Source organism: Natator depressus, chromosome 1, assembly GCF_965152275.1.
Source record: "Natator depressus isolate rNatDep1 chromosome 1, rNatDep2.hap1, whole genome shotgun sequence".
Taxonomy (NCBI): Eukaryota; Metazoa; Chordata; order Testudines; family Cheloniidae; genus Natator; species Natator depressus.
The window spans coordinates 218,673,181-218,699,756 of record NC_134234.1 but is presented as its reverse complement, the minus strand read 5'-3'; the positions used below and the strand labels follow the sequence as shown (position 1 = coordinate 218,699,756).

The 26,576-nt window shown below is 43.2% G+C and overlaps 1 protein-coding gene across 1 annotated transcript in view; it reads left to right on the top strand.

Annotated features, from left to right (window-relative positions):
• Positions 1–26,576, top strand: part of ANO2 (anoctamin 2) — a 265,370-nt gene that overhangs the window by 110,239 nt on the left and 128,555 nt on the right. Inside the window, exons 11-12 of the mRNA XM_074935844.1 lie at positions 536–696; positions 10,968–11,050. Coding sequence (XP_074791945.1) covers positions 536–696; positions 10,968–11,050 — 244 coding nt within the window. The remainder of the gene's footprint in view (positions 1–535; positions 697–10,967; positions 11,051–26,576) is intronic.

Below are 26,576 nucleotides of genomic sequence, written 5' to 3'. Positions count from 1 at the left end.
GTGGAGCCACATTTCCTCTTATTTGCACATGGCCAAATATTCCGCATAATTTTGGCCAGGATTCATGCACTGATTAATGTGACATTTAGCACATGTTCTTGTTTGAGATGTTAATCCATGTTAGAGACGTGTGTTTTGTCAAAGGGAAGCCAGAATTTGGCCCATGGAGTTTACCTCATTGCAAATTTAATCCTTTTTTTCTCATGCATTCAAAAGCTGATCTGTATTTCCTGTGTCTCAAATTGGATCATCCGATTCAGGATGTCAGTGTTGGCTTTGATTTCTTTTAATTATATTTAATACACATTTTTCGTGAGTAATTCTTCTCCAATAAAATCTAGCAATCAGATTGGTTTATTATTTTGCATTGGTTTTCCTTCAGCACAGTACCTGCACGTGCTGAAGCCTCCAAGCCCATGCACTATAACAGCATGCAGTAGCTGTGAATGGCTGAATGCACTAGAGGACAAAACACAAACGCTCCCTTCTTTTCATTAGAAATCCATTGTGACATCTTTGCATTTGTTATTTATAGTAAAGAGATGTGTGACCAGCATAAAGCGTTCACCATGTGCCCTCTTTGTGACAAGTCTTGTGACTACTGGAACCTCAGCACTGCGTGTGCTACAGCACGCGCTAGCCACTTATTTGACAACCCGGCCACAGTCTTCTTCTCCATTTTCATGGCTCTCTGGGGTGAGTATGGTTTTGAACGTTAGGAATGTTGTTAGGTCTGTGGACTCATAACAGAAAGGAAAGCTGCGATGGTACAGTAGTCGAGCACTAATATTTTATTATGCTTAGGGCAATAGGGGATTAAATGTACTGCATATGCCTTAGGGAGCTAGCAAGCCCCCAAAGGCTAGTATGTGCTGGCTTTTGCTGAGGACTGGATTCCCTCCCCTTCCTGGCCACCTACTAGGATTGCGATGAGAGGAATCCAAGCTTCTGTGCTCTGAATTCCCAGTGGTGTTTTAAGCTCTAGGAGCCTGAACAGAGTCCAGTCATTACCCCAACCTTGGAGGCCCTAGGCATACTCTCAGCATGTAGATGTCCTATCTGGCAACCCCTTCTGAATCTTGGAACTTGCTGTCCAGCCACCTAACCCCTCTGGATACAGTGCTGACCCTTCAGACTCCCCAGTATTTAAAAACACCCCTCTCATAGAATTCCACCCCAAAGGTGTGAAGCTTCTGGTTTACAGTTGAACTCTCTCAGAAGTCCTTTGCCCCTTGACTTCCTGACCCTGCAGCAGCCTCCCTCATCTTAACCTGGTGCAAAATGGCTCTCTCCTCCCGTTCTCCCCCTGCCACCACCCGTGAGTCCCTTTATAGACTCCTGCTGGGGCCACCTGCTTCTTTTGTTCTGCCTTTTGGTAATTTTCCATTACTCCCAACCCCCTTTCCCTTCAGACAAGGAGAGGAAGTGTCTTCTCCCAGGTAGAACCAACTTACTGTCGCAACGTGTCTTACTTTGAAAAGATGATAGTTGAGTGCTGCTCATTTACTAGTGTCTGTCCTGGCAGAGACATACCACAACCCTGCTAATTCAGGTCAGAGCCACATCCATATAGGCTTTACATGACACAGTACAGATGATATAGTTTCATAAAATTATCTAAAATTCCGAAGTGGTAGAGACAGAACCCCCATTTTGTCACAATGGCCAAGGACTGGAGCTAGCTTTATTACCAGGGATTCACTCTGACTGTGGCAGCCTCTATCACTGGGGTGGGGGCTGGGTGTATATAAAAATGGGAAGAGGGAGCCATGGGCTGTGTGTGTTTTGTATATAATATATGTATATAAATACATACAGCCCAGGAGTCCCTCTGCCCATGCCCCCAGCCTGCCTAATACTGCTCCCAGTCTGCTCCGTCTTCACATCTTTCCTCTGTGGAGACCGCATGGAGAGCACCTTCTGCAGGTTCCACAAGGCTTGGGAGACAATACTGGGCAGGCTGTCAAGTGTCTTCTTTCACATGGAATGGGATTTATTTGAGCACAGAGCGCATTCCATGTGGGACAGTTTTCTCCATGACTCTGTCAAAACTTTATGGGACTCATCCATGATTTTCCCCCAAATATCATGTGGCAATCACTGTGTACATACTAGATTTGTCCATAACAACAAAAATATCTGCCTATCCAAGGATCTCAAAGTGCATCATAGACATTAATTACTATTTTACACCTCTTCCTTACTTGCGTTGCTGTTGGCCTCTCCCAGGTCCTGGCAACTGAATGCACTGTATTTTGCTTGCCTTGCTGCAAACTCACTCACTAGTGATCTTATTTATTGTGAAAGTTGCAGATGTGGTTGTCTTTTAAAACAGTCTCTGGAGGGCACCTCTGTAAACTGAACTGTGAACTGCATCAGGAAAGCCTCAGTCTGAGTGTAGAACTTTGGCCAAGCAGCCATATTATCCTGATATTGCCAACTCCAAGTGAACAAAGATCATGAGTCAGGCCCCATAAATCGTGAGATTGGCTTTAAAATTATGAAATGTAAAAAAATATTTTGAGCCTTTAGGGAGCATTTTCAAGCTTTTCTAAGGTAGAAACTTACTTAAAAAATGAGTCTCAGGTGAACACATGACTCAAGGAGTTGGGGCTTTGAAAAACACACCAAGTATCATGAGACTCACATTAAAATTATGAGAGTTGACACCATTGTTAACCTGGTCCAGTTTGTGGCTCAGTAATAGCTCTAGAAATTACACTGTGTTGAGTGTTATGAAAACTGAGGTGTCATGGTTTATCTGCTGTTATGGACTATATAATGCACAGGCTTGTAAATTTGCTACCTGTATCTATCATAGTTTCACCATGAATATCTAGGTTGCAATGTGTCCAAACCACAGAGCAATAAATGCTCTCAACATTGGCAACCTGACAGAATACATATGCACAATCAGTGTCTGAATATGCCATAAGATGATGCCAATAGGCTGGGAGGAAGAGTTAGATGAGAAAAATGGAGTAAAATAAGCTCAGCTCTCTGGGGTTGTATGCCCATTCCAGTGCACTTTCATCAGTTACATCAAGTGAACTCCTGCATAGTTCTATGTGGTGACACTTTCTGTGGACATGAACATAAGGGCCACCCTCTCTGACATGCCAGAGTACAATCCAGACTAATGAGTAGCTATGTCAACCCTGCCTTGTAACCTCAGGTGTCCTTTACAGTGCCTTGTTGCTGTAGCCTGCAGCCTCGACTGCTCCCAAATAGCTTCCAGCATGTAAATCAGTCCCAGCTATGTTTCTGTGTGTGCTGCAGCCAGCCAGCTACACCTTGGCTCTTACCAGCCTTGGTTAGGCTGTCATGTGACCCCCAACACACTCCCAGTTCCAGATTTACCCCCAGAAATGTCTGTCTAGGGCCTTACCAATTTCACGGCCATAAAAAACGCATCATGGACCATGAAATCTGGTCTCCCCCCATGAAATTTGGTCTTTTGTGTACTTATACTCTATACTATACAGATTTCACGGGAGAGACCAGTGTTTCTCAAATTGGGGGTCCTGACACAAAGGGGAGTTGCGGGGGGGGGTCACAAGGTTATTTTAGGGGGGTCCCGATATTGCCACCCTTACTTCTGTGCTGCCTTCAGAGCTGGGTGGCTGGAGAGTGGTGGCTGCTGACTTAGGGCCCAGCTCTGCAGGCAGCAGTGCAGAAGTAAGGGTGGCAATACCATACCAGGCCATCCTTACTCTGCACTGGTGCTGGCGGTGGCTCTGCCTTTAGAGCTGGGCTCCTGGCCAGCAGCTGCTGCTCTCCACCTGACCAGTTCTGAAGGCAGCGCTGTTGCCTGCAGCAGTGCAGAAGTAAGGGTAGCAGTACTGCAACACCCCCTACAATAACCTTGTGACCCCCCCCCAACTCCTTTCTGGATCAGGACCCCTACAATTACAATACCATGAAATTTCAGATGTACATAGTTGAAATCATGAAATTTAAGATTTTTAAAATCCTATGGCCATGAAATTTAACAAAATGGACCGTGAATTTGGTAACGCCCTATGTATGTCCTGTGCTGCCCAGCCCTTTTCTGGATAGTGCAAATATATTAAGTTCATTATTCCTTTAAGGGAATAATACACAGACAACTTGTTTTCCTAAATGGAGTTACACAGACATTTCAGTTTGAACACACTGGATTAGGTAATACAATACACCAAGTTTACTTACTGCAGAAAGATAGATTTTGAGTGAATATAAATAATGAGGCATAAAAGTCAGAAATGGTTACAAGAAAAATAAAGATAAACTGTTTACTGGTATCCGCTTAAAAAGCTATCTTAGTAGCAAAGCAAACTTTTCACCATATGCTCCAGCAGATTACTGATCAAACTCTCTCAGGTCAGAACCCTCCCTCCAGAGTCCAGTGGCTGCTTCCTTTGTCTCTTCAGGTGCAGTGAATGTGATGGGCAGGGAGAGAGAGAAGGGTGCCTTGGAGTATTTGTTCCTTATATAGTCTTAGATCCCCTTTTGAAAAACATTTCCAGCTGAGAAACAGGAGACACAGAGTCTATGTGGAAGGTTGTTCCCAATTGGTTTTTTCACCTGTTTGAACTTCCTTTGTCTTCCTTTCCTGCTTGATGACTCTGTTTACTGCTTAAATGCAAATTAAGCAGAGCACAGGTTCCTTTGTTTAAGACAAACCAGTTTCCCAACTTCTGTTTGGTCATGGCTGTGGAGTTTGGAAGATATGATAATAACACCTTACAGAGGAACCTTATAACATCACATTATATACCACATATTTTACCAGGACAATACTGACCAGCAAATTACCAGTTTCCAAATGATACCTTTGTATAAAGATTATTACAATAGTACATAGAGTGTGAATACAGGGGTCTATTCTGTCACATCTTCCAAATTTGTCATTAAAGTTCCACTGTGTGGTAATTGTTGGCTTTTAATTCTGGCCATTGTGTGTAATGATAAAGTATGAATGATGTACTGTCTCAGATAGATACAAGATAGATACAAGATAGAAAAATCATGGAGCAGGTCCTCAAGGAAACCATTTTGAAGCACTTGGAGGAGAGGAAGGTGATCAGGAATAGTCAACATGGATTCACCAAGGGCAAGTCATGCCTGACCAACTTGATTGCCTTCTGTGATGAGATAACTGGCTCTGTGGATATGGGGAAAGTGGTGGACATGATATATCTTAACTTTAGCAAAGCTTTTTATATGGTCTCCCACAGTATTCTTGCCAGCAAGTTAAAAAAGTGTGGATTGGATAAATGGACTATAAGGTGGATAGAAAGCTGGCTAGATCGTTGGGCTCAACGGGTAGTGATCAATGGCTCGATGTCTAGTTGGCAGCCAGTATCAAGCGGAGTGTCCCAGGGGTTCGGTCCTGGGGCTGGTTTCGTTCAGCATCTTCATTAATGATCTGGATGGACTGCACCCTTAGCAAGTTTGCAGATGATACTAAACTGGGGGGAGAGGTAGATATGCTGGAGGGTAGGGATTGGGTCCAGAGTGACCTAGACAAATTGGAGGATTGGGCCAAAACAAATCTGATGACATTCAACAAGGACAATGCAGAGTCCTGTACTTAGGAATGGAAGAATCCCATGCACTGCTACAGGCTGGAGAGTGACTGGCTAAGTGGCAGTTCTTCAGAAAAGGATCTGGAGATTACAGTGGAGGAGAAGCTGGATATGAGTCAACAGTGTGCCCTTGTTGCCAAGAAGTCTAATGGCTTTTTGGACTGCATTATTAGGAGCATTGCCAGCAGATCGAGGGAAGAGATTATTCCCCTCTATTTGGCACTGGTGAGGCCACATCTGGAGTATTGTGTCCAGTTTTGGGCCCTCCACTACAGAAAGGATGTGGACAAATTGGAGAGAGTCCAGCAGAAGGCAATGGAAATGATTAGGGGGATGGGGCACATGACTTATGAGGAGAGGCTGAGGGAACTGGTCTTATTTAGTCTGCAGAAGAAAAGAGTGAGGGGGGATTTGATAACAGCCTTCAACTACCTGAAGTGGGGTTCCAGAGAGGATGGAGCTAGGCTGTTCTCAGTGGTGGCAGATGACAGAACAAGAAGCAGTGGTCTCAAGTTGCAGTGCGGGAGGTCTAGGTTGGATATTAGGAAAAACTATTTCACTTGGAGAGTGGTGAAGCACAGGAATGTGTTACCTAGGGAGGTGGTGGAATCTCCATTCTTAGAGATTTTTAAGGTCAGGCTTGACAAAGCCCTGGCTGGGATGATTTAGTTGGGGTTGGTCCTTCTTTGAGCAGGGGGTTGGACTAGATGAGCTCCTGAGGTCTCTTCCAACCCATATCTTCTATGATTCTATAATTCTAAGTGTGTTCCTAAGACAATCTTGCTTGAAAAAGGAAACACTTACATCTATACAAATGATCATTTCCAGTGTAATTGTATTCACAGCAATTTTCCCTCAGCATCAACAAGATGGTTTGTGAAGTATACTGTTGACATATGCCGTGTCTGCATGTTCAGAAATGAGATGAAATGACTGAAGTTTGTAGTGAAATAGAAAAGAACAAACAGTTCTTTATGTACTGGTTTAAAACGACACTTAAGGATAATAAAATCTTTTCTGAGCCATATCCTGTCGTTAAAAAAAACCTTTCCCACAGACTGGAAAATTCTTTGTGCTGGGACTATGATAACTGAGCTTGTCAGTGCAAGAAAATACTCCCATCATGTATCAGCATCAGCAAAGCAAAACCAAGTACCCTATGTTAACCCTGCCCTGCTTGCATATTGAGCATTACATTACACGATATTATTACTGCCCTGCAAGTAGCAGAGCACATTCCTTCTATCTAGCCTTCAGTTTGGTGACTGACAGTTCTACTGTTCTTTGCATACCTGAAACCAGCTTCTCTTATAGTGTGTTGAATAAACATTGCTTGAATCACTTTTTGTAAGATGTAGTGATGGGGAAACTGTCATGCATTATTACTCACTACTACTATGCTTAAAAAGGGAACAATATAGTATTTATGCTCTGCTGAGCTGGCTTCTTTTCATGGTGAGGGCTGTGCAGAAGAATCCACCTTTTATCCTTTCAGCCTTCTCCCTTCTTGGGAAAGGTGGAGAGATTTGTTACGGTTAATATCATGAAAGGAAGCACGCTCCAGTTACTTGATGGGACACCTCATTAAATATCTTCCTGAACTCAGCAACTCCATTTATCAATGCCCCGTATTCATTGAGAATTTACACCAAAAAAGAACATCACGCCTGGCTAATTGTGCTTATAGCCATTGATGTTCTGAGATGTCAAGTTTCCGCTCGCAGTTAAGCAATTTCAGAGGAAGAAGGAGAGTCGAACAATTGAAGAATTTTTCAGCTGGTGTAAAACAGGCAGCACTTCAGCAATTTACATTATTCTAATTTACACCATTGGTGTATCTAGCCCAACCAATTAAAGTAGGTAAATGCTACCATTTTCATTCCCTTGAGCTAAACAGGGAACAAAGGCACACATTCACCTACAAAATCATTGTGGGTTTTTTTCTATAGTTATTCCAGAAAGTCCTTTAAACCCCGAGAACATGTTAAACATTATTTTTATTTGCACTGTGTTCTCCATAAGGGATGAGTAAAAATAACAATTATTTGAATATCTGGGCTTAAGTTATGTGTACAATCAGTCACATGTTTAAAATGTTCTCTATTGTCTGCCAGTTCTTCAAGAGCAGCCTGCAGTGACTTTTAGATTCCTATAAGGTGAGAGGACTTATGCAGAGAATATGATATGCACTGTCCCCTATAGGTCAGATTTTTCAAAAGAGCAGAACATCCACAATCCGGGCCAGATTTTCAAAACAGCTCAGTACTTTGGGTACCAGACTTATGAAAATCTGGCCACTCATTTCAGTGCCTAAATGGGAGCTGAGATATTTTGAAAAATCTGGCCTTAACTGCGAATGTTGCACATTTGAAAATTTTGCTCTGAGTTCTTGAAAATCTGGCTCTAGAGCACACTTTTTACTCTGGTTTTATGACCATTCCATCTGTCAGATGTGTACTTTTTATATTTGTTTGACTATAGTGCAACTCCCTGTATCAGTATTTGTTAATAGACAGAATAATTCTGGCATCAGGCTGAATTATCTCTTCAGCGATGAAATTCATTGAAGGGAAACAGCTGTGAAGAAAAGATTTCTTCCTTCCTCCCCATATTTCACAAGATCTGTCAGACAGAACATTTTGACTTAGAAACTCCCATGCTTGGCTTGGCAGCAATGAGATCTTGAGCCAACTCTGAAGTTCTATTGTCTGGTTAGACACTGAAGTCACCCATCACTAAAAGTCTGGGTGAGCCCAGTGTAAGGTCAGATTAAAATTCAATCAGCTCATCTATATTCAGTCAGCTCATCTATGCAGTCTGAAGTTATGTGGTTCGTCATGGGCACCAGAACGCTTCCCAGTTTTACCTTGCTTTGGCACTCACACCAAAGGTGACCGCTGTCAAAAGAATCTGGATCTAATTCCCCATTGCTTTGCACCTTGTACAATTATCTACATCTGTGCAGGGTGAATGCATAGTGACAGAGGCAACATGTAACCTTGGCACAATTCAAAGGTTCTGTGGGGGCACATGACTGCCCCAAGTGTTGCCTCTGCCTGCACCCCCTGAAACTTGATATGTGTGTAGACAACATACACTATCATCTACCTCCTCCCCCTCCTGCTGCTCGCTGCCCTGTGGCTGCCAAGCCTCTCAGAAGTTTCAGGCATCCCTCCCTGCCTGAACTATCCTCAATCAATTTAGCAAGTGTTCAAAACAAGACCAACAGAAGTCCCAACACAGTTGGGATGCACAGTTCACCATGTGCCATCAGGGTGGCACCAGGGTGGGATGGTGCTTGGGCTGGATTGTCTCAGATAACAAGAAGTCGGAGAATTATCAGTCCCTTTTTCTTGGACGGGGGAATATGACACCCCCAAATCACCTTCTCCTTGATAGGCACATCGGAGGCCACAGCAGGGTCTACATCTCATTTCCCACTCTCCCCCTCCCACAGCCTGCTCCCCGCACTCACCGCCCAGGACTCTTGGGCTGAATGGGGCTCCACTTGAGCTGCCTGGTGCTGAACACTGTGTCGCAGCTCCTCTTCCCGATCTCGAAGATGCCCCACTGGCTCACCTCAGTGGGAGGTCTGCAAAGCAGGCAGTGAGAAGCGCTGGGACTCCAGCAGCAGGGAAGGAGAAGCAGTCCCATGTAGCGGGGGTGGGAGCTCAGCGTGCAGCCAGCCCCCTGCTGCTTCCTCCCTTCCCAAGCTGCGCAGCCAAACAGTGAGTGCCGCCGCCAGAGGGGGCCACTGTTTCCTCACTGATGGACATCCTGGTGATAGGTGGCTCGAGAAATCTGGGGGGATCTGACCCAACGTGACACCCCCCCATGCGTTGCCTCTGCATAGTGGGAGTAAAGTACTACTCTGATTCAATAATGTTTGCACACCCACTTTGCACAGATGGACATGACTACACAACATACAATCAAAAGCAACAAAAAACCAGGCTGTCAAGAAGAAGCAACAATTATGGGAAGAAGGGCAGAAGAGTCTAAACATGAGAAGAGTGGAAGCACCACAGCATATGCCACCTAGTGTCAAGGAAAAGGGAAAGAAAGGCAGGAGGTGGAATTTGTGTCCTACCACTTATGGGAAAATCACTCTGGGTATGACGACACTGCAGTGATACACCCGCAGCTGGCCTGTGTCAACTGACTTGGGCTCACAGGGCTTGGGCTGTGGAGCTGTAAAATTGTGATGGAGGGAGGGACCCAGAGTCTGAGCTCCAGCCTGAGCCTGAATGATTACACTGCAGTTAAACAGCCCAAGCCCCATGAGTCCAAGTCAGCTGCCATTGGCCAGCCACGGGTGCAGTGTAGACATACCCTCTGAAACTAACACCTCACATGGCTGGGTTAAATGGATCAAAAATGCTCAACTATAACACTGTTAGGCATACCAGGATAAAAGACATCCTCAGTACCCATATGGTGTGTCCCATGAGGATTGCTGAAGTTTTCCAGTTACCAATAGGTACTTAGGGTTTTTTCAGAAGTAGCCTATTTCTAACTTTGTCCTCTATTTCTGATTAATTGGGAATAGTTACAAATCTTTTATCTGGGAAGTTGTGGCTGAGTATTCAGATTTGGAGTTTGTCTCCCTATATTTTGAGTCCATAAACTGTAGAATGGCACAAGGTACATTGAGAGAGATGGTCTTGTGGGAAAAGCAGATCTGGATTCAGCTCCTGGTTCCGACATAGAATTCCTTAGTGCCTTTGTGCAAGCTCCTTAAACTCTGTTCCCAATCAGCAAAATCAGACTAATACTTTCTTTCTCCGACCTGTAGTCTGTTATCTATTTAGATTGGGCTAATTTCAGTTGTTGGGCTTCGTGTGCAGGTGCTGGGTGGTGTTGGTGTCCTGTGATAAACAGGAGGTCAGACTAGATGATCTGGTGAGGCCTTCTTGCCTTAAACGCTAAGGGCATGGCTACGCTCGAAACTTCAAAGCGCTCCCGCGGCAGCGCTTTGAAGTGCGAGTGTGGTCACACGCCAGCACTGGGAGAGAGCTCTCCCAGTGCTCCTGGTACTCCACCTCCACGAGGGGATTAGCTCCGAGCACTGGGGCACTGTCTACACTGGCGCTTTGCAGCGCTGTAACTTGCTGTGCTCAGGGGGGTGTTTTTTCACACCCCTGAGCGAGAAAGTTGCAGCACTGTAAAGTGCAAGTGTAGCCACAGCCTATGAAATTACAAGCTCTTTCGGATAGGAACTATCTCTTGCTCTGTTTGTACAGCACCTAGCACATTAGGTCCCTCACAGAACTTGGGCCTGTAGATAATACTGAAATGCAAAGAGTACATAATAATAATAATTAATTGTTATTAATAATACATTGAGTTTATAGTTTAAAATCTAACTGTGTTCTGTTGTTGTTTTTGTTGTTGAAGCTACCATGTTTCTTGAACAATGGAAGCGTTTACAGATGAGACTAGGTTACTTCTGGGATCTCACTGGCTTAGAGGAGGAAGAAGTAAGTTTTCTTTCTACATATTTACCATTGCAATCCTGAAAATGTACAGTAGTGATTAGATAGGTGGTTTCTTAATATATACATAATGCATGGAGGCACAATTCAAGTTATCTCTGGGTTGTGGTTTTTTTCAAAATGATTGTAAATTATCTTATTTTGAGTATCAAGATATCTTTAAAGAAATCATTGCATGTTAATTACTGTGTTCAGGTTTATTTTTAATAATTAAGGCAGAAGAAGATTGTATCATAAGATTAACAGCAGTTCATTCTTAATTTAAAATTTCCATATTCATTTATATGGTGTCTAATGGTAGAATGATGACAGATCCCTCCTTTTAGTATATTTCATTCCGTTGCTGCTTTATTATGGCTAACACAAATGCTGAGTGTAGAGGATTGTAACATATCAGAGTAGCGTAACTAATCTCTGCATCTTGGTCTGGACTCCCTGATTGAAACCAGGGATGGAAAATCCTGAGCTGAAAGTGCTGAGCTGTTGGACTGGTGACATTTACTGCTGAGGCAGTAGGGCATGTATCCACCACAGCCCTGAATTTGGTTTCTACACCAAATACTGCATGTGAAGAATAGAGCTGGTTGGAAATCTGTCACCCCGCCCCAGAAAATGTTTATGCAAATGAAAAAATATTCAGTTTTGTCAAAATTTTGAATGGACCATTTTGTTTTTTGTTTTTATGCATTGCAGGTGAAAACTGAAATTTTTTAGCCCAAAACTGCCCAAACTACCTGATTGGACAGTATCTTCCATAATACATTGCAGTCTCCCCTCTGGTTTAACTAGCATGGTGCCTGATATGATAATGGTACCTCATAAGAGATGTAGTCCAACTGCAGAGCCCAGCCCATAAAGGAAAACGGGGGCAGGTAGTATCCAAACTACAACTCCCATGAGGCACTGTAGCAGATGTAGGGGACACAGATTAATGTTGAACAGACATTTTTGGTTTTCTGATGAAAAACTGAAATTCTTCAAAGACCGTAGATGCTGTCCACAAAAATGTTTGTTTGGTCACAAAGCTAATTTTGACACTCATTTTTTGACCAGCTCTATTGTAGTGTTGCCTTCTGCAGCTGCAGTGCTCATTTTGATGAAATGTCCTCTTTGATTCTTTCCTTGGTTTGAAGAATCTTTCTGGCAATCCCTGCTTCCTTTTTGTTGGGGTATGCTGTGGGCTTCACTTAGGGTTTAGCAGGCCTAGTGGGCAGCCACAACTCAACACTCCCTAAAGTCCTGGGATGGCCTTGCCAGATAATCTGAGGGCCTGGCTGCTGAGTTATAGTCTGTCACTCCTCAGCAATCCCTGGGTTCTCCTGGTCAGACAAACGGAAGGGTAGGGGGACCCAGGCCCTCCCTCTTCACCAGGTCGCAAACCAGAGTCCAAGGAGGAAAGAGTGAGGAGTGTCTCAGTCGCCTTTAGCTCATCCCCCAGACCAACTTCCCTGGATCACTTCCTACCTCCCCTGTTGTCTCCTCCCTTTGGGGTATGATCATGGCACTCTGCTTCCCTCCAAGTGCAGAGAGCTGCTCAAACAGTTTCAATAATTCAAATAATCAGTAGAGCCTTCCCATCTTCCTTCTCCGTGTCCATTTATTCCCCCTTGTCAGGGAGAAAGGGAAAGAAAAAGGGGTCAGGTCCCTTACCCTGCAGATTCCTCTGTCTCAAAAGCTACTAACTGGCTTCCTTCCGGCAGACAACCTCTTCATTCTCCCCCTGCTTGATTGGCAGAGTCCCTTTTTAAGCAGGCTCTCCATTTGAAGCATGCTCTGCAGCTGCTGAGGGTGGGGCCTTCTTGGCCCAGTACTGTTCCATCACTCCCCAAGAATTAGTGAGGGGTTGGTAAGCCCCATCACAGGGTATGTTACAAAATAATTGATTTTTTTTTGTAGTTACCTGGTTTAATTCCAAGGACAAAACAACAACAACAAAACACAGAGAAGAGTCTCTTCAATGACTTCAGCTTCTGTCAATATGCTGCTGCTTTCTCATAGATACAAATTGTCCCTTGCTGCAGTACAATATCTCTAGTGGAGGGAAAAAGCAGTGGAGCCTGCTTTTCTTTCTAATCACATATTAGTGTCCATAACAATATGTGTTGAGACTTCAGCACACCACATCAGCCTTTGTCCTTGCAGTTTTTTACTTTATTTCTTTGTGTGTATGCGTGCATTCCGTCTCCAGAATGTCTCAGATTCAACCCATCAGGCTTCAAGCAGTGCCCTGAGTTGACTAGAAAGTCACGGACGATCACAATTATTGTTTGCGATGAACCACAGTGTTTCTGAATGCAAATTCTGCTTGCAGATGTTGCCTCAAGTCATCATGGCTTATGGAGAGCACATCATGCTTTAGTTAGCATCTTTCAAAACAGCCTGTAATTCGGATTGACTTACCCTAGTAGGCCTTGAGGATGAAGTCCTGGAAAGTGGCAGAACTGAGTGAAGTTTCTTGCTGATACTTGGGACTGTACACTGGAGTTTTCTGTTTCAGTGCAGGCCTCACTGAATAAGCCCCATGGCAGAGTTCCAATACAATCAAAATGCCTTTGCAAGCTCCCTATGCATCAGAGTCAGAGGGCTATCTGGAAGTTTCAAAATCCTCTGAATCCTGGTGTAAATTCCCTCCAGCTCTCAGTTCCAGCATGGTCATCAAAGTGACACTCTTTCCGACAAGCACAGGTCAAGGCCTGCATTTGGAGAAGAGCACACCTCACCATTGGGTAACCATCTCACTATTGTGTATACCTGAGAATGTTCTCGACACCTGTTGGACCTTCCTGAGGCTTCCACTCACTCAACTCTCCTTTTTTCCATTCTTCTTAGGTCAAAGCAGTGCTTAATTTGTTCCAGGGCTTGCCAGGCCTGAGCCCCGGCACCTCTGGGCTTGGCAGTTCATAGCTCCAGCACCTCTGGGCTTGCTGTGTCGGTTATGAATGTAAAAAAATTCCTCGAGCCCCAGCACTTAATTGCTTGAATTCTGACACCTCTTTTATTACCAATTAAACACTGGGTCAAAGCCCAGGACATAGGCACAATATGATTATCTGTATGGTCTAATGAATGCCTTTCACCACATGGATTTTTCATGGACCACACACTTTGACTAGTTAAGGAAGCCTCTCAATCCCAAGCCTGATGGGAGGTCCCAGCAATATGAGCATTGATGTGCAGGAGCTATGGCTCCAGCCATTGGCATTGTCGTCACACTTGTCACTGCTAGTTGCACTGAGATATTCAGCATTATTGGTGCTTTGATCCTCAAAGGAGGCATTTCTGGGCCTTTAATTCTCCAGATGGATTCACAACCCAAACCGCATGAAAACAAAGGAGGCAGGAGATTTACCTGACAATGCTAATAAGAAGGGATCATAATCTGAGGAGTTCCTTAAAGTCTCTTACATGTTTCCTGGACCTTTCCCAGACTGAAGATTACAGAACTACTGACTCTTCTCCAGAAGATCTCATTTTCTACATCTTTGTGAAAAGGATGTTCAGACCATCCTTTCACACCTTGCCAAGAACACCAGGGCAGCTCTTACAAATCTGCTACCACTACCCATCCACATGTTTCTGGATCAGGGGGTGGGAGAGGTGTATCACACCTTTGTTCTATTCCAGCTACCTCTAAAATGGCAGAGCAAAAATATCTCACATTAAAAGACACAACTGGAGCTTTCTTTCATCCACCTGTTAGATTGGAGATTGAACCTGATATTTTGAATGCCAAAACTTTAAAAACCTCACAGTTTACTGTTTGATTACTGTGGACCAAATTCAGCCCTTGTGTAATTTGATTGAAATCAATGCCATTACTCCAGAGGGGAATTTAACCCTTTGGCTCTAAAACATGAGATCCAACTGGTAAGAAGGTTTATCAGTCTTTAGTGCAAGTCAGCCACGGTAAGAATGACAAGTCCTACAAGGAAAAGAATGACTGCAAGGTATCTGATTCTCTCTCTTCTTCATAAATTACATTCTTAGTCTACTTACTTCTGTTAGGATTTTGGAGATTAAAGTGTACTAGCATGTAGCAGCGAGAGCAACTACTTTATGTTTAAACACTCACAGGCACACATGGCTGTCAGCTGCCAGACTTTGGCATGAGGTGCCTCATAAGGCTAAAGACCTGCTGAATGGCAGGCAGAACCCAATGTCAGAGAAGTGGAGAGCACATTGATCAAAATTACAGAGCAATGCAACACGTGTAGTTCCCTGGCATTTGTCATTCAGTGTTCACCCACTCCAGTTAATTAGTTAATATGCGTGAAGCACTTTGAAGATGTTGTACAAGTTCTAAGTATTTTCAGATAAAAGGATAAGGGAAGACATTGGCTAAAATCCAGCCTATGTGAGCTGCTTGTTTTGGGATTTAAAAATAGTTACATGATTTTTATTTTTGCTTTATCTGCAAGAGGTAGTTGCACTCTGCAGGGATTGTCAGTGAACTAAGCCATGAGTTGTGGACTGTGGCTGGGTTCAGTGGAAACAAGTGGCTCCATTAAAAGAATTTCCATTAAGAAGCTGCCTTTTAAGGTTATTCTCTGTCTCTGAATTTGGGTAGTTCTGGGAGCCAGACTCCTTCAGGAGGAGGGGCAGAAGAACCAGCAAGAAGCCTCTGTTTGTAATTGCAAGGCTTTGTACCCCAAATTTGTTAGTTTTCCCTCCCCCACCTGGCTGATCCCAAGCCTTGGCCACCTTGACTTGTTGCACATCGTACCTGAGGTCGTGGGATACCAAACTCTGTGGGATGGAGCTGAAAGTATGAAAGACCAAGAAAATAGTGATGGAAAAGTTGCTAAAGTATCTCATAAAGCAGCAACCACTGTGGACTCTGCAACAATTCATACACCAAGTGATGAAGCAGTCAAAGGAAGGGTAAACAACTTCTCCCACTCAGCAAAATCCCCATGTCTCACTGCTGGACACACTCTGATATCAGCTACCCTAACCAAGCTGGCCCTGGTGGCTTTGCTTATGTCTTTTGAGAAAGTTGTTTAAGCTGCCCAGCGTCAGATTTGCTGGGCTGCCAGCTGAGGCAGGAGCAGACTGGAGCAGAAGCAGGAGCAAGGGCAGGCTGTCGGGAATGCTCCCATCTAGCTAGTGATGTTGAACTGAGCGGAGAGGATGCTTCCCTTAGGTGCCTATATGCCTGACTTGGGTCACCTGAGTGGGTCATGCCCTGTGAATTAGCTACGCCCTGGTTGAATAGTGTGGGGCCTATCACAAGACTAGCAGGTAATTGCCTCATCACATCCTCTGGCTCAGGGATGACTCATCAGGCTTAAGCAGGCTCAGGTTTAGAGGAAACTCCAGTTTAGGCAGGCTCAGGCTCAGAAGTATCACACCCAACTTCAGTGTGCTGTCTACATGGCTCAATATCTGACTGGTAATTCTTGAACTGGAACTATCCTGTGTTAATATTTGTGACCAAGTAAGACACCATCTTGTCCATTTGGTCATCAGAATTGTTGAACTCAGATTGGACAGGAAATCATCCAAACCCTGCAGGACTGATCAGTGACTGTATAATTTATACTGGCATTCAAACAAGGCAGAAGGGTGCTCTGGCCTAATGGCAGCTGAAATGATAATTCTGTAAAACATGTTGTAGAAACCAGAGCTTTTGAGTGTATAGGCAGATTTAGCATCCCTGCACTAATGGATATCCTACATTTCACCATGCAATGTATGGATGCCAACTAAATTCACTGGTAGAGGGTTATGGGATACTTGGGGAGTCTGTTGCCTCTATGGGAACCCAGAATGATGGACAGTTACAGAAGACTGTGTAGGGACTTTAGATACCAAAGGCTTGTGTTTCAAGGCAGACAATTCCATGGAGAACGCCAAAGCTTTCTCAGGTGGAGTCTGTCCTACAGTTGCTGTGAATCCAGCTGAAAACACCTCCATCTGTAGGCCATCTGTAGGCCATTTTGCAAGGTTCGGGTTCAGGGGCTTTCTGAATATCCACACAGATTCATTGTTTTTCCAGAACTAGAACCCGTGGGACTTGTGTACTTACATGAATTTGATTTGCTCATGAGGCCTGTCCTCACAAACCCAGGTTGAACTCAAAATACATTTTTTTTTTTGCAGCCTCTTGACGTTCACGGATATCCAGAAAAAGCGCAAATTAAAAAAAAGTCACCAAAAGTGTTTTGAAGGAACAATAATTGATTAGGAAATGCACATTGAGCTTGAAACAATGCTGATATTCAGTATGTTGAAAGTGAAGCAAATTTTTTTGCATAGTTCTAGAGACTATGCTCAGCTGCCGTGAGTTAGTGGGGAGGTGGCCAATGCTTAGTGGATAGCCCAGTGCTCTCATTTTATATTGTAGGATGATATTTTGTGTCAGCTCATCAAAGAACTATTCACTGGAGGATGGGAGGATATCATTTGACTTCTGCTAGACTCTCAGATAGTCTAAAAGGAATTACTTTGTCTGGAACACTCCATGTGCTCTTCAGGCTACAATGCCAGTATAATAAAGGGAGACAGAAAGTACAGCTTTGTGTATTGGGCCAGATATACATCCACAGACCACAGACTCCTTCCTGCTTGTCCTGTGCAGTATGTCTGATATCTACCAGAAGGACGTACAACTGGCTGGGAGAGGATTACTTTTCTACTTGTTAGAACGCAAGACTGAGAGCCAGGACAGCACACCTCTGCTCCTGGCTCTGCTACAGACTTGAGCAACCCACTTAACTTCCCTGAATCTCAGTTTCTGCAGCTGTAAAATGGAGATAATGTCATAAACCTCACAGGCTTAACTCATTATTTGCAAAGCACTGTGAAATCATTAAGTGGAAGGAGATATGCAGAACTTTAAGTGGAAAAGTTTTGCGGTCTGTAATGCAACACATCTTTTCACTTGTCATAAAGACAAAATGCTACACGTGTCTCAGTCTAGGTTACAGACATCTTCTCTTACAGCTCTCTTGTCTGCTGTTGGCATTTTTCGATGAACATGCAGAAGATGGCACCATTTCTGTTGAGCCTTTAGACATCAGTTTTATAAAGGAGCTTAATTGCATGTCAACTGTCCCATTAAAACAGACTTGATGTCACACAAATGTGGTCCTTAATTATGCAGATGAAGCTCTCAAAGAATTAGAGGGGATAGAGACTAGGGAAAACCAAGGCTTAGATCAGGTCAAGCCTGAGATAGCAGCAGAGGGGGATGCAGGATCAGGGAGTAAACTGAGATGGAAAGTCAACAAGGAAAGGTTGGGGATCACGGTGTTTTAAGAAGGAGCCAGGGAAAAGAAGTCTAAACAAGTCAGTTCCAGTGGATCTGGGATATGTGTTATGAAACTAGAGGCAGGCAGGAGAACAGCCATAAAAGCCTTGACAGTTGAGAGAGACAGTGTGAGGATTTACATTGAAGTGTATATTTTTGTTCTGCCTCACTGAGCCTTTGATTTTCTGTGAAATTATGTTTCTTTAGACACACTGCACCAGATTAATCTGTGGTGCAACATCTCTGACTTCATTAGAGTTACACCAGAGATAAATGTAGTCCTTTTTTTTTTTTTTTTTTTAAGTATCTTGGCAATAAAAGCCTGAGAAAGAAGTCTCTGCAAGGCCTGGATGTTGAGTTGTAGCTGGCAACTGTACAAATTTACAGAAGATTTCTACTGTTTGTACACCCAAAGTCCACAAACATAACAGATAGTATTGGGCACTGGATGAAAATTATTTATAATTGGCTTGAAAAAATGTAATGTTGAAAAAGGAAGTAAAAACCTTGAAAATGATAAATAAATACAGGAAAGGGCGTATTTTAAAGGTATTTAGGTGCCTAGCTCCCACTGAAATGTAAGTGTTTAAATACCTTTCAAAATCTGGCCCGAAACTCATAGGTAACTCTGAAAGGTGTCCTTAATATCCAAGTTAGTACAGGCCTGTCAGATAGTTTTCAACTGTGTTGTGTAATAATCAATAAAGCAAGTAAGAGGACAGTGCTAGAGAAGGACAATCCAAAGCTAGAGAAACAAATTTTCCTTAAACCCCACAATCTGGTATCATAGAAATTCACTCAACATGGAAGAAAAACAAAGAATGCTTTAGCCTAGCAAATCAGTGAGTTATTTTTCACCTTCCAAAGTACCTTCAGCGCTGTCTATTTAATGGAGGCTGTCTTTAATGCAGCAAAAGTATACTTGTTTCCAAAATGAAGGTGGATTTTGCCATGCCAGAGAACAAGTAAAACAAATACATGTTGGTCTATAGTTCCTGTATTTTCAAAGTGACTTGTGGGGAGATAGCCGAAGGCCTCTTTTTAAAGATACTGGGAATTAAGGCTACAATCTTTCGCAAATCTTTGAAAATGTCCGCCTAGGGATGAGAGTTTCCAAAGCACAATATCTTCTGCTTCCTTTTGTGGTTTTGGGGACGAGAGAGACCTTACTATGCAAACAGTCCCAGTTAAGGTTATTTTCAATGTGTGGGCTGGAAACATCCTTTTTAAAAATGGAAGCTTAGAATCAGGAGCATAATTCTGCAGAATGGGATGAATTCACAGCAGATGCAACAGTAACTGAATTGCCTAAACATGGATCCCTGATTGTAGCTCAAACGATATGTTTTTGCCTTGTCTAAGTCAGGCTGATTCCTCAGAGGAGTGAACCTATTTGACTATCTTTCTTGAAAACAAAACTTGTAGTAACAATTCAAAGTTAAGATCCTACCCTACGCTTTATGGCAAATAAATGTTCCTGCCTTTCCTTGGCACTGCTTCTGTGAACTTTCTGTCCCACCACCTAGGAGTTTCTCCTCATCTTGCCCTTCTATAATTTGTTTAGAATGTTTGATTTTCCTTCAAAGTCTTCAGCTTTCCCCCTCAAAATGGACTGTGGTTAGAGAGTCCACACCGAGGACAGATGAGAATTGGTTGATGAACGACAAGCAGGCTTGACGGGTGCTTGAAGCCTGGGAAATAAGTGATCTGCTCACAGATTTCTTTTTCCTTTTCTCTTTGTTCTGGCATGGAGGCTTAACTCAATCTTTTCTGGCCTGGTTTTTACAATTTGCTGCGTTTGATGTTTTCAAGTAACACCCAACTGTGCAAATTTTAGGTAGCGACAGAATTCTTTTTTTTTTTTTTTTTGGTCAGGTGTCGAGAGTTTGCTACTAGAAAAGGAAGTATACGACAAACGTATCCTCTTTTGGCATAAAACCATGCACAAGGCGAACAAGGGGCACCAAAGTAACTCAGTCACTCATCTACTGCACTGTCACTGGGGACCAGTGGCCATCAAGGAGAGATGTGAGGCCACAATTCCATACACTGGCTGTGATCTGTCTCTTACCATATCACTGCTGCTAAGGTTTCTCTCTTCAAGTGACTGACTGTTTTGAATTATTTTTCCCGGATGGATTAGTTTACATTTTTCCCATGCTGAATTTCACTTTATTTTCTGCCCATGTTTCTAACTTCTCTAGGTCCCCTTTTATTATTTTTCTATCTTTCTTAGTGTTCACAACTCCTCCCAATTTATCATCTGTGAAACATCTGCACATATAGTTATCTTGCTGTTAACCCCTTCCTGCAGCCATTAGTAAAGTTATGTAATGAATCTGAATCCAACCTTGATTCCTGCTCTACGCCATCTAGACAAGTTGCTCCAACTGGACACTTTGCCCTTTAATATTACATTTAATCATGTTATGCTTAAATTAAGGAGGTCATGATTTTATTAGGGTAGTTGGGAAAGGAAATCTGAAAAACACCTTTTTATTCAGGCCTTAGGCAAAACTATCTTATACTAGCTGTTGCTTCTTTTATAAACTGAATTTAAAGGCACACTTTAAACATGTTTTCACTTGTAGACTAGAGAAACCAAGGAATGTGATATCTCATTTATTAGTCAGGAAAGACATGTGGTTGAACATTTTTCCATGTCAAATTAGTTTCTGGGGCTGCTGTCCTGCAAAAGTGTCAGAGGCTGCTGGTGCCATAGGTGCTGGAACTAGGGGTGCTGGGGATGCTGCTGCACCCCCTGGCTTGAAGTATACAGGATTTACAGTTTGGTTCAATGGCTATCAGCACCTCCACTATGCACAATGTTCCAGCGCCCTTGGCTGGTGCAGCAGTAATTCCTAACTCCACACTAGCTGTCTTCCTGCTACAACCATCTAACCTGCTCCCCTTTCCTTTTCCTTATTTCTTTTCCATCATGGTTGGCTCTTGGCTTGTCCATGGGGTGACTTGCCTAAAGTCCACGGATAGATTTGTTCTCCTCTAGTTATTCTTGACTCTTTGGGGTGCCGCTACTTCAGATGAGTATTTAAGTGCAAGTGGAGATCAAATGGGCTCCATGCATTCATTTGTTTCAGAGGCACTTAAATAATCTCTGCCTCGCCAAAAGCCCCATGAGTTTTTGTTCTCATGTCTCCTGGGATTTGGAGAGAGAGGCTCATGTCCCCTCACTTCCATTGGTAAAATAAATAAACATTGACAAAAGAAGCCACCCCGTTGTGGTGAATGGGAGGAGTTCACATCTTCTATAGATATTGTTTCAGGTTCTGTCTGCCATAAATTCAACACAGCATTGCTGTGCATGTGGTTCATGTTTGAAATTTTTTCTTTGCAACTGTAGGTACTAGAACTTTTAAAAAATGTAAAATGTGGTCTATGATTACCGTAGTTGTGCAGTGAGTGGAAGTGCCCCCCTTGGAGCCCCACCCAGATCTTCCATTGGGCCACATTCCAAAAGTCAGCCACACTGAAATCGGCCAGTGCACATAGGTTAAGAATGTTTTTTTCCTAATGGGACAGATGCTGCCACGTCTATTCATGATGGGCCTGATTCTCCTTTATTTTCAGACACAAAAGGGTCTTAAAGTTGGCCTAATTTGCATTTATATGCACTTTAAGACCCCTTTATACTGCCAGAGTGGTGTATATTTCTCTATGATTTCTCCCATTAAGACCTATAGGAGTATTCCTGAATGTAACATACGTCTCAACAAGAGTAAGGGTACTGGATTCTGGTGCTCTGAAAATAATAGTTTGTGATGTTATTTAAGTCAATGGCTAGGGTGACCATCTTTCCCAAAGGGAAAATAGGACACTGCATGGGACTAGTCCTCCCCCGCCCCTGTGCGGGGCTGACCCAAGATGCTCGTCCAAGCCCCCCCAAGGCTCCCCCGCCAGGGAGCGGGCCTGAGCTCCCCTTCCCACACAGCGCTGGGGGCTGCTCACCCGAGCTTTCTCTCCCCCCCTCTGCGCGGGGCTAGCATTGCCGCTTGCCCCCCACCCACTCCTCCACACCCCACTTTTTTTTTTTTTTAACAAAAGTGGGACAAACTGATCAAGTTGTCAGGAGCAATCGGGACAAATGCCTGTTTTTGCCAAAAAAAGTCAGGACGGTCTTTTTAAGAGTTAAAAAATGGACTGCTCCAGCCAAAACGGGACATATGGTCACCCTATCAATGGCAGCCAATGTTAACAGCACTAGTTTTGCATATAAAATGAAACAGACATGTTGGTTTAATGTTGGTTTTGTGTGTGTGGGGGGGGAACCACTTTATTCATGTAGTTTCACTTGGTGCTTTTCTTTTTCTTTGTACAACAACAATGCAGTGATCTATACATGACTCTTTCTCACATGGACATGGCATTACATGAGTAATGTAAGGTCACCATAAATTCATGCCAATAAAAACTTTATTCCGCACCACACCTCAATAGAATATGTGATGATGTGGTGTAGGATAAGGTTTTACTCGTGAGTTTGGGATGACCTCACCTTATTCACAGGTAACTGTATGTGTGTGAGAGAGTGTGTGTATTCTGTATTTATCCATCTTCAAGCTAGATGAATAATTTCTAGCAATACATTTGACAAGTTTCACTACTTTTGCTTTTTGTGAATTGTCCATTAATAGACCATTGTAATGAGGTGTTTGGGGGGGCTGGGGGCAGTGTCCTTGTCGTCTTCCCCAAAAAGGGGGCTGTAGAGATACCTAGTCCTGCCCCTAGGCGGGAAGCGTCATGGTCTCAGCCCGCCTTGGGGCCTAACTCTCAAGTGGGGTGTAGTAGGAGGTCCTAGCCCACCCTCTCCACTGGTTCCTAGCCCAGGGACCTGTGAGAAGCAACACCAGCTGAGTCTGCCACACACAGGATCCAAGTCTGCTTCCCTGGCCACTTCCTACCTACCAGCTTAGGACTGCTGCTTTCGATATGCATTCAGCTGATAAGCCAGGTTACTTTAAGATCATGCATTCCAACTGCACAGACCTTGGAAGGAGGGAAAAGTATAATGTAATAAATATTAGATACTTCTAAAAATTTCGTAATTAGCCTTTCTCCATATGATGTCCCATGTCAAAAATGGAATCTCTTCTGATCTGCCAGGACAAGAAACAAATGTCTTATTACAATGGGAATGGGGATTCCTAGCTCCCCAGAGGTAAAAAAGCCTTCTTTTCATAACTTAGGGTTAGCAAGATAGGTGCTATAATATTTGTAATAGACTATTAATGTAGCATTCACTAAGATTGCCCTATTCATTGAGGGAATTACTGCAGGGGTGAGAGAGTGGCCGTTGAGTTCTTCAGCCTGCCTGTATCAGTGGTAACTTTAATTACAGTAGAAATAATTTGAAACAAAATATTCCATACCATAGTTCTAAGAAGAAAAGGAGGACTTGTGGCACCTTAGAGACTAACCAATTTATTTGAGCATAAGCTTTCATGAGCTACAGCTCACTTCATCGGATGTTCTAAGGACTCCTATAGGTGGTTCATTTCAAAACCTAAGATTCCAGCTACTAACCTGTGACTATCGACATGTGCTGGATTTGAATTTATGACCAAAAGATAAAAGGCTTTATAGCCTATTACCAATTGCCCATGTAGTTCAGTCCACTGCAGTGATAGTACTTATGAACAGCATGTTTCATTTTACCTCATGGGATGCCCTCATCAGAATCTTCTAATTCAGTGGTTCTCAACCAGGGATCTGGGGCCTCCTGGGGAGCCGTGAGCTGGTTTCAGGGGGCCGCCGCTAATGGCTGGTGTTAGACTCACTAGGGCCCAGGGCAGAAAGCTGAAGCCTCGTCATGCAGGACTGCAGCCTGGGGTCCCGAGCTCCAGCACCTGGGGCTGAAGCCTGAGCAACTTAGTGTCACGGTGCCCCTTGTGGCGTGGGCCCCTGGGCAATTGCCCTGCTTCCTACCCCTTAATGCCAGCCATAGCTTTTATATGGAGAAAAACGATTGTTGTGGTGCGGGTGGGCCATGGCATTTTTATAGCATGTTGAGGGGGCCTCAGAAAGGAAAGGATTGAGAACCCCTGTTCTAATTTAAGGCCATGGTTTTAAAAACCAGCCTCTCAACTTACACCCCTAAAAAACCATGGGTGCAGTGTTGTGGGAGCAGACAATGGCATGTAGGCATCCAACTGCTCGAATGGTAAACTAGAAGTAAAAATGCAATAATTTGAAGCTGTAAATATATATAGGTACAAAATGGGCTGCCTCGTTGAGAGCCCTTTTAAAAATGTCCTATAATATATATATGAGCCCTTTATTTTGTTTTGACTTTCACTTTAGATTAGTGTTTGCTTTGGAATGAGTTTGGTAGGGTAGTTCCTTCCTGTTCCCACAGTGGCTTCTATTTTCTACCCTTCCATTTATGCTGCTAGCGATATGTAACGTGAGGTTGTTATTCAAGTTGTTTTGTTTTGTTTCTTCTGCAAATCAAATTTAATTGCAGTAGAACTCTGGACTAGAAAGACTATAGGCATTATTCTCATGGTCCCTTTAAATCATCCTGGCAGTGTAAAAGGCCCTTGTAGTTGATTGAAATTCCACTGACAAATTAAGGCATAGCAAAAATGAGAATCTTGCCCCAAAGTTTTATTTCCACATCAGCATTCCAAGAAATAGAGGTGTTTGAGGCTCATCCTTCATTTGCAATAATGAAATTTCCCACAGTGCAGAGCAGCTGGGTTTTTCTTCCCGTTGTTCCAAGTTTCCATCTTCATTTGGGCGGCAGCTGGGTCTTCAGAGTTCCCATTTGTGGAACTCCTTCCCTACAGGTGTCTGTCACACTTTCTGCCTGCTTGTATTCAAGGCTTTGGTGTAAGGCCTTTCAGTTCATGCCCAGCATTTCCTTGACCATTTTAACTTTCCCTCCTTATTGCCTCTTTTTATGGAATTATATTTTTGTCTTTCTCATTTTTAGTTGATGGTATCACTGGTCTGTTGTTCTGGGACTGTTTTAATTTATATATTTCTGTTCAGTATCCCAGATGTGTTTATGATGGGTGCTTTATACAATTTTTTAATACATCTCTTCCCAAAGATAGGAGAAATTCAAGAAGAGTTCTGTTCCCTCTGTACTTCTCTCTAATAGGGCGATTATCTGTGTGCCTTTGATTTGTACAAAGGTTATTTCTTATTCTTATCTATAGCATATAGTGGATAGCTCTTTATTGTATATTTGGGGCAAACCATGGAGCCCTTTCTCAGGGAAAATTCCCACTGACGTCAATGAGAGTTTCGCCAGAGTAAGGACTCCAGGATTTGGCTCTTTGTTTTCGGGATGGGAATTCTCATTTTCCACTCTGAGCATTCATTTGGCCTCACAGTACCTTGGCTCACATGGTTTTCAATAAGTGTCTGGCAGCTGTATTGGCCCACCTCCAGCATCATGGGATTCATATTTATCCCTACATGGACATTTGGCCTTCCTCAAGTCATCAGAACTATTTCTAGCTTATTGTCCTACCTCTAAAAGTCTTCCCACTTTCAGACAAAGAACTTGATTCTGAATCACACTCGTTTTACAATAGTGTAACTCCACTGACTTTAGTGGAGTTATTCCTGCTTTACATCAGTGTAAATGTGATCTGAATCAGGCTCAAATCTCTAAATGCATGGTATGCATTGTTTGATGTAAAGGGCTTGTAAATATACACACACACACACACACACACACTTATTCCAGAAGGTTTTAAGGTCCATTCTATCAGGGATAAGGCAGCTTTGAAAGATTGTATAAAGATATATTAGATTTCCAGTCCAGGTGTGGATGCGTGGAATGCAGATGCAGAGACACTGAAAAGTTTTACTTGAACTACAAATGGTTTAATAGCAAAAATAGATATAACAGTTATTAACAAAATAACGTGCAAACGAAAAAGAATATTGTTGGGGTTCAAACCAGTCTCTGGAATTCAGTCTTAACTTTAGCATATATATATATATATATATATATACACACACACACATACACACATACTCATGCTCAATGTCATCAGGATAAAGGGTGGCTTATTTTCTGGGGATCGTACAGACCAGTAAGGAGCTGTGTCATTGCCTGCCTTGTAACCTTGGGTGCCTTAATGCTATGGTGGCTCAGATTCCTGACACCCAGAGTCTACCCACAAGCACAAAGTCTCACCCTGGCTTCCACCAGCCTTGTTACTCCTTGCAATTGCAGGGTGACTCTAACAGCCCTTCCAGTTCTGAGTCTCCCCAAATCCATCC